The 12,197-nt window shown below is 58.8% G+C and overlaps 1 protein-coding gene across 1 annotated transcript; it reads right to left on the reverse strand.

The window, feature by feature from the left end:
* Positions 1–8,132: 8,132 nt before the first annotated feature.
* On the reverse strand, positions 8,133–11,948 carry LOC114887638 (aldehyde dehydrogenase family 3 member B2-like). The gene is given in 9 exon segments (XM_029209421.1): positions 8,133–8,319; positions 8,557–8,648; positions 9,133–9,299; positions 9,972–10,358; positions 10,625–10,706; positions 10,808–10,881; positions 11,217–11,258; positions 11,261–11,336; positions 11,928–11,948. Coding segments are annotated over 9 exon segments (1,128 nt in total).
* Between the last annotated feature and the right edge of the window lie 249 nt (positions 11,949–12,197).

Genomic DNA, 12,197 nt, shown 5'->3' on the forward strand with positions numbered 1-12,197 from the left:
ACACACACACACAACCACGGAGCACCTGGGGCAGGCACACGCCTGGACACCCACACACACGGGCACACAGAGATCGACTTTCTGGCCCTGGGAATGCAGAGGGGTTGGAGCCCTGCTCTGGGTCACAGCCTCCTCTGGAAGCCCCTCTGCTGGCCCCAGGACAGTACTTCTCCAAGTCCCCCCCAACACACACACACACTATGGGATCTTCCCCCTGGGCACTGATGAAAAAGCGTGGGCACAGAGACAGCCACCCCCGGCCCCAGTACACACAGAATGTCCAAGACTACCCTGAGCCAGACCTGCCCCAGATCCTAAGGTCACAGAGAGGGGCCATGCAGGTGAGAGGACATGAACAATGGACCCCTGGACATCTTCCATTTTATAGAATGGGAAACTGAGGCAGGGAGGTGTGGGGCTATGGCAAGAAACATGGTACACAGTGGGTGGCAAAGGGAGGGCCTGGGCTCGAGACTGTGCCTCACGACCCACTGTTCAGAAGGGAGGGCTGATGCCGGGCAGGTGTGGCCTGGATCAGGGACCCTGGCGGGGTGGAGGCCAGTGCGGGCAGGGCAGGCACGGAGAACGTGAGCTTCTCAGTCTGGAGGAAGGCAATGCCCTCCTTGTAGTAGGCAAGCTCGTTAATGAACACAGGGTCCATGGTGGACTCCCCCCCATAGAGCACGTCCTCACCGCTGAACATCTGGAAGATGGGTGCGCCAGGCCGCAGCGGCTCGAACTCTCAGTCCCGGGAGAAGAGCCAAGGACAAGGTTGCTGGGGCTGACCTCTGCCCTGGCCTCAGTGCGGGCCACCCCAGCAGGGACTGCCTCAGAGATGCCGCTCACTTATGGCCCTGCCCACTTGCTCCTTCACTTCCTCGATCAAAGCAACAGGGTGTCTGCTGAGATGCCAACTGGCTCTGTGTCTAGAAATGGAGACACCAGTCGCCTTAGAAAGGCACTTGTCATTGTGGAAGTGTACCCTAGTGGTTACGGGCACAGATAGTGAAGCCTGCGTTCAAAGCCCTGCTAGCTGTGTGACCTTGAGCAAGTCACTTAACCTCTCTGTTCCTCAGCTTCCCCATCTGTAAAATAGGGATTATTCTATCTCCTCCTATTATCCTGAAGTCTAAATTAAACAGCGAATAGTGCTTAAAACAGTGCCTGACACATAGTGAATATAATATAAAAGTTTATTAAATAAATTTTTTAATTGTGGGAGAAATCACTCAAAATGTCTCTTATTCAGCATCCACAAGGAAGATGGGTGGTGGCGCAGGTGCGTGGCATAAACGTTGTAGGTGCCTTCCAGGTGAGGCCATGGTGTTGTGAAGGTCTGGGATAAGTAGAAGGCCGGCCCGAGGCCTTGGGCCCCAGCAGCTGGTTCAGGTCTCTGGCCCTTGACACCTCGTGTGGGTCATCCGCGTTGGCCCTGGCATTTCAGGGGCGAAGATGTAGTGTCAGCCCCTGACAGTCTCCGTCAGTGATCAGAGGGTCAGAGTGTGTGAGTGGTGCGGGGGAGGGCAGCCTTGTGCCGCCGACGGGAGTGAAGCCCCCGAGACCCTGCAGGAGGGACAGAGCAGCTCAGGGGCTCATGTGGATGCCTGCCCCCTCGCACGGCCCCAAACCCTCGGCCTGGCCCTGCCCACCCGCCGCAGACCCTCCTCACGCCGGCCACACCTCCAAGCATTGTGCTGGTCTCGCCTTCAGGCCGCGTACCTGCTGGGCCCTTCCCTGGAACTCCTCTCCTCTCCACCTGGTTAACTTATACTCACCCTTTGGGGCTTGGCTGAGATCCCGCCTCCTTCCGGAAGCCTTCCCTGACTGCCCTTGACCAAGTTAGATGCTTCGTGTAGCCCCCAGCCCTGCATTTAGCCTCCTGGTTTGTGGTCACTGAGTCCTTTCTCTGTCCTTAGTAAGCTGAGGACAGCGCCTCAGTCCTGTACCCCATTCTCTCACCCGAGCTGGCCTGAGATGGGGCTCAGAGGTGGGGCTCGGCCAGTATCCACTGAAGGAAGGTATAAACAGTGGTTGCGTAAACACAGCCTGTGGGGGGATGATCTGAGGCAAGCCCCAGGTCTGGGGAACCCAGAAGAGGCCCCGTCTCAGCCTGGGATCCGGAAGGGCTTCCTGGAGGAGGTGACATCAATCTGAATTTCTCTAAACTGAAAAGGGAGGAATGGGCATCACAGGCAGAAGGGTGCCTCCTGCAGGGTGGAGGGACTGGACCAGCTTAGCAGGTGGGGGCCCTTGGCAGCCCTGCCCTTGGCAGCCCTCCAGGGCTCCCTCTGGGGGAGTAGTCTTCATCCCAGGCTTTAAAGAGTCCCTACAAGCAATTTCCCAAAGCCTTGTGCAGCTCCCCAGTGGGAGCTGTAGCAGCAGGGCAGGATGTTCACCTGAGGAAGGACCCGGTGAAGGCATGACTGAGGTCATGGCCCACGTAGCGGCAGCAGGCGGCTGAGGCCACCGGGTTGGCCAGCAGCACAGGCATGGTGGAGAAGCTGAGTTTCTGCACCTCCCCTGGGACCCGCAGCCAGTGCCAGGCCAGGTAGGTGCTAGCTGTCTCATTGCCGTGAGTGGCCCTGGTGCAGGGCCTCTCAGGGCACCAGCAGCCAGCACATCGCCGTGTGGGGTGGCGCACCTGGTGGGTGGACATGCTTAGGAAACCCTGGCACCAGCACAACGCCCAGTGCTTAGAGCTGGGCTGGTGGTGGTGAGCTCCCTGAGGCCTGAGGGGCCCAAGCCAGGTGGGGCGGTTGTTTGTCCAAAGCCGTGGCTGGATATTTGCTCAGCGGTGTCCCACCTGTACCTCCAGTGGCCCAGGTTGGTCCCTCCTGGTGCCTGCAGTCCCTCCATTGGCACCCTTCCCTTGAGGGTAAGCATTGTCCTCCCCTGCCTTTCTCTGAGGAGATCATTTCTCTGCTCCCTTTGGAGAGAAGGAGTTTCTTTCTCCCAAGTTGAGAAAAGGGGCCCAGACTTGGGAAGATGGATTCACCTAGGCACACTCCCTATAGCAAGAGGGCTGTGCTCCCATTTTATAGATGGGGAAACCGGGCACAGCAGGGGAAGTGGACGGTGTCACAGGAGCTGGCTGTGGAGTGTCGGGTTCCAGGCGACTCCTGTTCCTTCCTGCCCCTCCCCCATGCTCCTCTGAGCTGGTGCAGGGGCCTTAGGGAAGAAGGGGTGGTTACCTGTCAATGCAGGTCTCAGCTGCCTGGGCCACCAGGGCTGGGATGTGCACCTCCTGGAACGATGGGTATTTATGGGCCAGGAGATCCCTGGGCAGGAAGTGTCTGTGCTGAGTTGGTAGAGAGCAGGGGGCAGGAGTGGGTGATGGGCTGAGGTCCACCCAGAGGTCAGTAGTGCTGGGGTCTCCCTGCCTGCCTCTACCTCACACTGTTGCTTGCTGCTGCCGTGGTCCACTGAGTCCAGGTCCTGCGGCCACACCCCTGCTCTTGCCCTTGGTCCCTCCTCTGGGAATCTCAGCATTCCCGCCTCCTGGGGCCAGCTGGGGCTCCCGCTGGGGAGCTGCACCAGGCTTTGGGAAATTGCTTGTAGGGACTCTCTAAAGCCTGAGATGAAGACTACTCCCCCAGAGAGAGCCCTGGAGGGCTGCCAAGTGCAGGCCGTTCATTGCCCAGGTGTCCAGCCAAGGGAGGGCAGGCCTGGAATCCACCACTGGCTGAGCCATGGGCCACCACCAGACCAGGCCACCACAAGTTGCCTGTTGAGATGGTGCCTTGGCGGCCACCCAGATGAGGAATATCCCCCTCCCTCCATCCCTTCAGCAACATGCTTCTGTCCCTGCGGCCCTCAGAGGACCAGGGTCACTCCTGGGTCACCCTTTACCCTAAAGGACTATGAGCTGTGGGGTCCCAGCTTTACAGCTCTTTGGTGATTTAAACAATTTCTAAATATTTCATTGTTTTTGATCGTTTTCAGGGACAGGTATGACTCAAATGATTCAACTTGCTTTGTTTTGGAAATGACCCTCAGATCCATTTTATAGATGTGGAAACTGTGGCTCAGACAGGATGCCCAAGGGTACCCAGGGCACTAGAGGCAGAACTGGAATTGGAACCTGGGGGGTGTCCAATCTGAGCCCACTCTCCTCTTGCTGCTCTCAAGGGACAAGGGGGAAAGGATGAAAACTAAGCCCCCCGCACGTGGCCCCAAGTCCTGTCCTTTCCCCAGGAGCCGAGGGCGGTCCAGTGGTCCCTGAGTAGAGAGGTACTGCTGGGCAGTGACCATCAGGTCACCAGTGCCTCCTGTGTGCCAGCACTGGGGCCCTGAAGCTGGGCCTCCCCCAGGCGTCTGGTCCCAGGCCTTCTTCACGACCAGGCTGAGTCCTCCCAGGAGGTGTCAGCCCAGCTCCAGAACCAGGCCCAGCAGCTGGGGCTCCCTCCAGGCCAGCCCTCTTTGCAGCTGCTCAGATCACAGGCAACTCCTCGTGAGGGCTGGGCTCACCTGCACTTTCCTGCTCTCCTGCTCACCCCCATAGGTGGAGCTGTGGGACCTGTCAGGCCTGCTGGTACCTCAGTAGGGTAGCTGGGGGGGGTGGGGTCACTGAATCTTCACGGGCAACGGCCCTGGCGCCGCAAACGGAGGGCAGCTACCATTCGCTCTGTTCGTGGGGCTGGACCTGGGCTCTGGGAGGTTGAGCGACTCGGCCGACCCCCTGGCCAGGGGTGGTGGAGCGAGTCAGTGGGGTGTCTGCCTCCCTCCGGGTCCCTGCTCCCCGCTTCGCTCAGGGTAGGGGCCTCGAGGCCCTGCTTTCTAAGGCAGAAGCCGCAGTCTTTGAGAGGCCCCCGCAGGCTGCCGGGATTCTGCTGATTCTCTGGGTGCTGGGCCTCTTGGGAAGGAAGGAAGGGTCTGAGCACCAGCCCTGGCTATCTGGGGGGTTGCTGGAGACCAGAATGCTTCCTGCCAGGAGGTGGTGGGCCCCCAGCTCTGGGGAGGACAGCCTTAGGGGGTCCTGGAAAGTTTCACTTCCCCTGGCTGGGGTCCAGCGTCCCCGTCTTAGAAGGTATATATATATATATATATTTTAATTTATTTATTTTTTAAATTGAAGTATAGTTGATTTACAATATTGTTTTATATATATATTCTTTTTAAAATTATTTTAATTTTTTAAATTAATTCTTCATTACAGGTTATTACAAGGTATCGAATATAGTTCCCTGTGCTATACAATAGGACCTTGTTTTTATTTTATATATGGTAGTATGTATATGTTAATCCCATACTCCTAATTTATCCCTCCCCCACTTCCTCTCTGGTGACCATAAATTTGTGTGTTTTTTTAGTTTTTGTTTTAAATTTATTTATTTATTTAGGCTGTGCCGGGTCTTAGTTGCGGCATACATGCAGGATTTAGTTCCCCAACCAGGGATCGAACCTGGGCCCTCTGCGTTGGGAGCACAGAGTCTTAAACACTGGACCACCAGGGAAGTCCCCATAAATTTGTTTTCTATGTCTGTGAATCTGCTTCTGTTTTGTAAATAAGTTCATTTGTACTAATTTTTAGATTCCACATATAAGTGATATCATATAATATTCGTCTTTCTCTGACTTACTTCACTTCGTGTGATCATCTCTAGGTCCATCCATGTTGCTGCAAATGGCATTATTTCATTCTTTTTATGGCTGAGTAATATTCCATTGTACATTTGTACATTACATTGTACATTCCTTATCCATTCATCGGTCGTTGGACATTTAGGTTGCTTCCATGTCTTGGCTATTGTAAATAATACCACTACAAACATTGGGGTGCATATATTTGTTTGAATTAAAGTTTTCTCCAGATATATGCCCAGGAGTGGGATTGCTACATCATATGGTAACTCTATTTTTAGTTTCTTTAAGTAATCTCCATACTGTTCTCCATAGTGGCTGCACTGACTTATATTCCCACAAAAAGTATAGGAGGCTCCCCTTTTCTCCACACCCTCAGAAAGTGTTTATAGAATGGAAGGGCATCTGGGAGCCAGGGCAAGAGCTCCCAGGAACAGCAGCCCCCAATCCCAACTGAGTGTGCAAGCTCGTGCGTGTGTGCGCTGGTGTCTGAGGATTTGTGTATTCACGTCTGTGCTGCGTGTACCAACGTGTGTGTGAGCCACAGCAGTGAGAACAGTCTGGAGGTGGGCCTGCTGAGTCACACCTCTGAGCCCCAGGAAGTAGAGGGGGCCCCCAGCCCCCACTGGCTCTGACACCCCTCCCTGACAAGCTGTGTGACTTGGGGAGTCAGTGCCCTCTCTGGGCCTTGGCTCCTGCCTGTGAAATGGGAATGAGGCTCCCTCCTGGGTCCGGGCAGCTGTGAGGAGTGAGGGAGCAAAGGGGCAGGTGCAAGCTTGGAGAACGGACACATGCACAGCAGACCCTGGCCTGATGGAGGGCAGAGGCATCGTGAGTATCCAAAGGTCCAACTTCTTCACTGCAGTTGAGGAAACTGAGGCCCAGAGCGGGGTCAGAACCTGAACCATCCCACAAAATTGTAAGTCTTGGCTCAGGAGAGCCACGTGACCTGGGAGCCACACCCAAGGGCCACTTTGTTTTTTGTTGTTGCCGCTACTGTTGGTTTTGGCCACACCGTGACATGCGGAATCTTAGTTCCCCAACCAGGGATCAAACCCGCGCCCCTTGCAGTGGAAGCATGGAGTCTTAACCACTGGACTGCCAGGGAAATCCCTGTCCAGGGGCTTTGGAGCCCCTGCCTGTCCCTCTACCATCCTGACCGGGTTCTGAGTCCCACTTTGGCCTCTGCTCACCCCCTCCTGTCAGCCTTTCACAGCGCCCTCATATCAGGTGTTCCTTTATGCCCCGCGGGACCACCCTTCCCACTCCTTCTTGCCGGCCTAGTGTCCTGGGGTGGGGGTGGGAGGAGGAATCACCCCATATTGTTGTTTTTCTTAATGACCCACTCTGGACTGTGGCCTGTTCCCAGGGTGGAACCAGCATCTAAGGGACCCTGGGACCACCCCCAAGCCTTGGGACAGCAGCATGCCCTGATTGCTGGACAAGCAGAGGCTGCTGTCACAAAAACTGTGACTGTGACAGAGCCCTGGGAAGCTCTGGGAGGTGTGTGGCCAGGGGCACCTCGGCAGCCAGTACCTCTGCCCAATGCTGGCTTAACTTACATGAGAGTCTGGACTCTACTATGTCTGGGGTGGGGGCCCCTGGGCCCCAGACACATATGATTCCATTTAACACTCACACCAACTGTAGGAGGGAGGTGGGAACCCCATTCTACAAGGTAAGGCTCAGAGAAGTTAAGGGACATGCCCAAAGGCACCCAGTAACAATATGGCCATGGACTGACGCAAACCCAAGCTTTCCAGGTGATGGAGCTACTGCAGGGACGGGTAGGGTTCTGTGTGAGCCAGATGAGGGCCACGAGACCATAAATCCCACTGTCACTCAGCTCTGCCCTGCTTTACCGTATAAACTCAGTTCAGCCCTATCCTGGCTCTAAATCTGTTTTCCCATGTGTCAGACGAAGAGACCAGATTTAGATTCTGCCCGCCCTGACCTCTCCTCTCTGGGAGATTAGAGCAGGGATGACGATGTGGCCAGCATGAGCACAACCCCCTCCTGTGCCCATAGCAGACATCACTAATCAACCATTGCACTCCTTCCTATCGATTCCACACACACCATCAGAGTCCTTGTAAATAACGCACTTCAGGCCAACACCAGCGACTGGCCAGACCTGAGTTCAAGATCAGATCACTTCAGGTCAGACAAACCCAGTTCCCCAAACCAGGTGTGACTGGAGCTGTTAGAAATCACTCTGTATTTTGGGAGCTTATTTATAGATCTGACGTGAGGGAGTCTTTTCTAACCACCAGAGCTGCCCAACCTTGGGGGTAAGTTCTCTGTCATCAGATATGTTCAAGCAGAGGGTCAACAAATCTGTCAGGAGGCTGCAGAGAGGACTTTGGCCCTGAAAGGGGCTGGACTAATGTCCCAGAGGTCCTGCCCAGCCAGGGGTCTGTTCAGACAAAGCCCCAGGAGCAGGATCTTTGTGTTCCTGGACAGGACACCAGCCTTTGGGGGGCCACTGAGCACCTGGGCAACAGCAGGACAGGGGGGTCGTGGGGATGGGGCACTGGAGATGGACAGGGTGCTCACAGAAGGATGCAGCGCTGGTTGCCCAAGGCCCAGCTGAGCAGCTGCTGTTTGCAGGCAGAAAAGGGCGAGTAGCGGATGTCCTTGAGCTTCTCCAGGCCCGAGGGGGAGAGCAGGCAGGCGCGGTGGTGGGAGAAGGCGTCGAAGGAGAACTTGCTGTGGTAGCTGCCCATTCTGCTGTTGTCTGCATGGGCACGGAAGTGAGGGCCCGTTCAGCGGCAGCCCACCGCCCAGCAGGGAGCTCAGGGAAAGCCAGGCCATTCTAAGAGCCATTTTGCAGATAAGGAAACTGAGGCCTTGAGAGGCCTGGGGCCTGGATCAACAGTGAGGGAAGGCAAAACTGGGCCTTCCTGGGTCTGGGGTGCCAACCTGAGCTTCCCTGGGAGTTGGGGGCTGGAGGGTGAAGGAGGGCAGGGCTCAACGACTCCCCCTAGTGGCAGGGACGGCAGAGTCCGGTAGATGAAGCCCTCCTTGCCTCCAAAGGGGCCGCTGCTGATCCAGTGAGTGTCGCCCCTCTGAGCTCACAGAGGGGAGTCCGTGGCCCTGAGAAGCGGCACCGAGAGTCACAGCAGCAGCAGTGCACAGGCTCCATGGCGGCCAGCCTGGCTCTGCCTGCCGGGTCCCACCTTTGCTCTGCCCCCTCCCCCTTCATGGGCTCTGCTCACCCACACAGAACTTTTGCATGACTGAGGACAAGAGGGCCGCCCCGGGGCAGGACAGATAGAGAGAGCACCTCCTCGTCCGGGCGGGAGCTGCCCTGGCCAGGGCAGACGACAGTTGGCCAGCCACGTGTTGCCAGCTTCTTGACGCTGCCCCCCCCCCCCCCCCCCCCGTCTCTGCCAGGCACCTGTGTGCAGGGAGCCGTTGTCCAGTGGCCTGGATTATAGTCACACTGGAGGCACCTGCTGCGCTAACCCTCACAAGTGGGCCAGGAAAGGGGAGGTGACCGGTCTCACCCTTTTGGGCCCCTCTGTTGCTCCCACCTCTGTCCAGCCCCACCTGGCTGCTGTTGGAGAAGGCGTACAGGACCAGGGGCTTCTCCCGACGGCGGATGAACTCGATGGCCTCGTCCAGGCTCCTCACGTTCATGATGGACAGGATGGACCCGAAGAATTCCTCCCGCATCACCGGCTCCGTCTCCTGCACGCCCACCAGCACCGTGGGAGCTGCCCGGGCACAGGGCACGGCTCAGCCCCACGGGTGGGGCCTCGGGCAGGCAGGGCCCCGGGACCCAGGGCTCCAGGCTCAGGGACGTTCTGGGGAAGGTGATCTCCCCACAGCCCCCGGGAAGTGACCTTGAGGGGCTCCCCAGCCTGACCGGGGCCCGTGGGGCCCAGAGAGCCCCTCAGCCTTGGTCTTACAGTCAGAGGGTGACCGGACCTGAGGTCCCGGGTCCCAGCCTGCTGGGGAGCAGCGTCACCCTCTGAGCCGTTCGGCCCGGGAGACTGGGGCTGCTTTGTTCACAGCGTAGCGGGTGCTCAGGACGGGCTGTTGAAATTCAGAACCAGGAATCGTGGGCTCATAGGACCTGGGGTCATGGCCCCGTGGAGCAGCAGATCTTGGGGCTGAAGTTTGGAACCTGAGCCCTAGAACTCTGGGGTCTGAGCTTGGAGAATCCAGAGCCTGGGCCAGAGGGCAACGCGGAACACTGGTGTCACAGAATCGTGGCACCAGAGCCGTGGACCAGGCTGGGCTCTAGCAGTGGGGTCGGGGAGCCTCAGGGCCCGAGGTTACAGGCTGGGCCCAGACTCGGGGCCCAGCTGTGGCCCCCAGCGTGGAGGGGCCTTAGCTGGGGTGGGCTGGGAGTCGGGCACAGTGGCAGGGAGGGCGGGACTCACCGATGTAGCGATCGCTTTCATCACTCTGGCCCCCGATGGCCACGCGGCCACAGCTCAGCAGGCGCCGGAGCCGCAGGAAATTCTTCTCACTGATGACGCGGCCCAGGTCTGGGGAGCTCTGGGGGTCTTCGCCGTAGAAGCGGGTGGTGGCGCTCTGCAGGGCGGGCAGCAGTCGAGCCTGCATTTCGGGGCTGCACAGGATATAGTCGGGGGCCACGCAGGTCTGGCCGGAGTTGAAATAGCGGAAGAAGGCCACGCGGTTGGCCACGGTCTGGGGGTCGCAGTTGTCATCCACGTAGCAGGGGTTCTTGCCCCCCAGCTCCAGCGTGACGGGCGTCAGGTGCTTGGCGGCAGCAGCCATGACGACCTTGCCTACTCGGGGGCCCCCTGGGGACATGAGAGTTGACCCCAAGCCTCAACTGCCCTTGGCCAGATGGTTCAGGCACCACCTTCCCAGCCCATCCTGGCTCACCCACTGGGTTATGCCCCCTGCCCTGCTGCCCCCGGATCCCACCGTGCCAGGCCCGCCTGCCTGGGTTGATTGCCACCTGGGATGCTTCACCCCACTGGCCACCACTTCCTCCTTCCACGGCCTTCTCCATCCCGTTCTCAATGTCCCTCTCCCCCAGGACACTGGCCGGGGCCACCCTCACTTGTGAAGAGGATGTAGTCAAACTTGTGCTCCAGCAGCTGCCCCGTCTCCTCGGGCCCGCCCAGCACCACGGCAAAGCAGCTCTGCAAGGGGGGCCAGACGGCTCAGGGGACACTGCAGGACCTCCTGCCGGCAGGGGTGCGGGTGTGGGACGCAGATACTGAAGGAGCAGGCCCACCCTCACCTGGGCCAGGTATCGGGGCAGCACCTCCGCCAGGACCTTCTCAGTGCTCTCACTGACCTCCAGCGCGCAGTTCCCTGAGGGGCAGGGCGGGGCAGGGAGAGGAGAGGGGGGTGGGGCAGGGCGGGGTGGGGCGGGGAGAGGGGGCGGCCAGTTGTAGCCACTCCCCGTCTCCATTCAGTCCTCACACCAGCAGGGCAGGTGCCGGCCTTACTCCACCTTCAGGGGAAGAATATGGTACAGAGAGGTGCCCTGCCGGCCCCAAGGTCACACAGCCTGGGGATGGTGGGCCAGATGGGAACCAGGCCTTCTTAGCCACCTGGTGCCCCTCTTTCCTGTCTCTGTGGGCGGCTGTGAGGCCACGAGGCTGGGGGGACTGGCAGGGGGCAGGAAGGAGGAGGCTCTCTATCACCTGCCGCGACGGCGCCCACCAGGGGCACCAGGGATAGGTACGGGGGTAGTTCCAGGGGGCGATGATGTGCCCCGGGCCCAAGGGCTCCTTCCGGATGAAGGCCGAGTCCAGCAGCATGAGCTGGAGTTTGGGACAGTGAGGCCCCACCGAGGATCACCCCAAAGCCCACTCCCCCAGAGTCCTCGAGCTGCCTGTGCAGTGGAGTCCCCACAAGGAGACAGAGGTCCCGAGAAAGTCAGCGACTCTCCCTGGGCCTGAGCTGCCCTGGAATTGCCCCCGCCTGGCCCGCGGGCTCACCCTGGCGGGGCGTCCATGGTAAGGCCTGCGGCACGGCTGACTGCGGCCTGGAGCCCATCTGGGCTTTGGCCTGACGCCCAAGGGAGCCCCAGTGGGGCTGAGAGTGGAGAGGGATGGGGTGGGGGTGGGAAGAAGGAGCCCAGCAGGGCCTCTGGGGGGGACTGCCTGGACCTTGAGCAAGGAAGCGCTCTGAGCACCCCAGCTGGGGCCACGAAACCGTACCATTGCCTGTGCCTCTGCGTCTCTGTCTGTCTGTTTGTCTCTCTGCGTCTCTGTCCCTCTGTCTCTCTTTCTCTGTGTGTGGACGTGAGTCGTCCTCAGAGTCCAGCAGCATCCCACAGGCCTGAGCCCAGGACCTCTGCCTCAGAGCGTTGGCCATGGAGTGAGATGGGTCTCAACGTCCCCCGTGGGCACCTTGTGGGCCGGGGGCCCCATCGGCACCTCCCCCTCCTCCCGTCTGAACCTCAGTCTCCTCATCTGGGAAGTGGGGACAACACTCCTCCATGGGCGTGTACAGCACAGGCCTGGCCGCTGAGGTTATTATTCTTAGGAACCATAAGACGGGGAAAGCACTGGTGCCCGGCTCAGGGGGCCACCCAAGCTGAGGAGTATGGGGAGATAGGAACAGAGACTGGGCACGTTCCTGGGCAACACCTGCAGAACGACCTCCCTCCGCCTGGCAGT

This window comes from Monodon monoceros, unplaced genomic scaffold (genome assembly GCF_005190385.1).
Source record: "Monodon monoceros isolate NGI ecotype Baffin Bay Population unplaced genomic scaffold, NGI_Narwhal_1 Super_Scaffold_7, whole genome shotgun sequence".
NCBI classification, from domain to species: Eukaryota; Metazoa; Chordata; class Mammalia; order Artiodactyla; family Monodontidae; genus Monodon; species Monodon monoceros.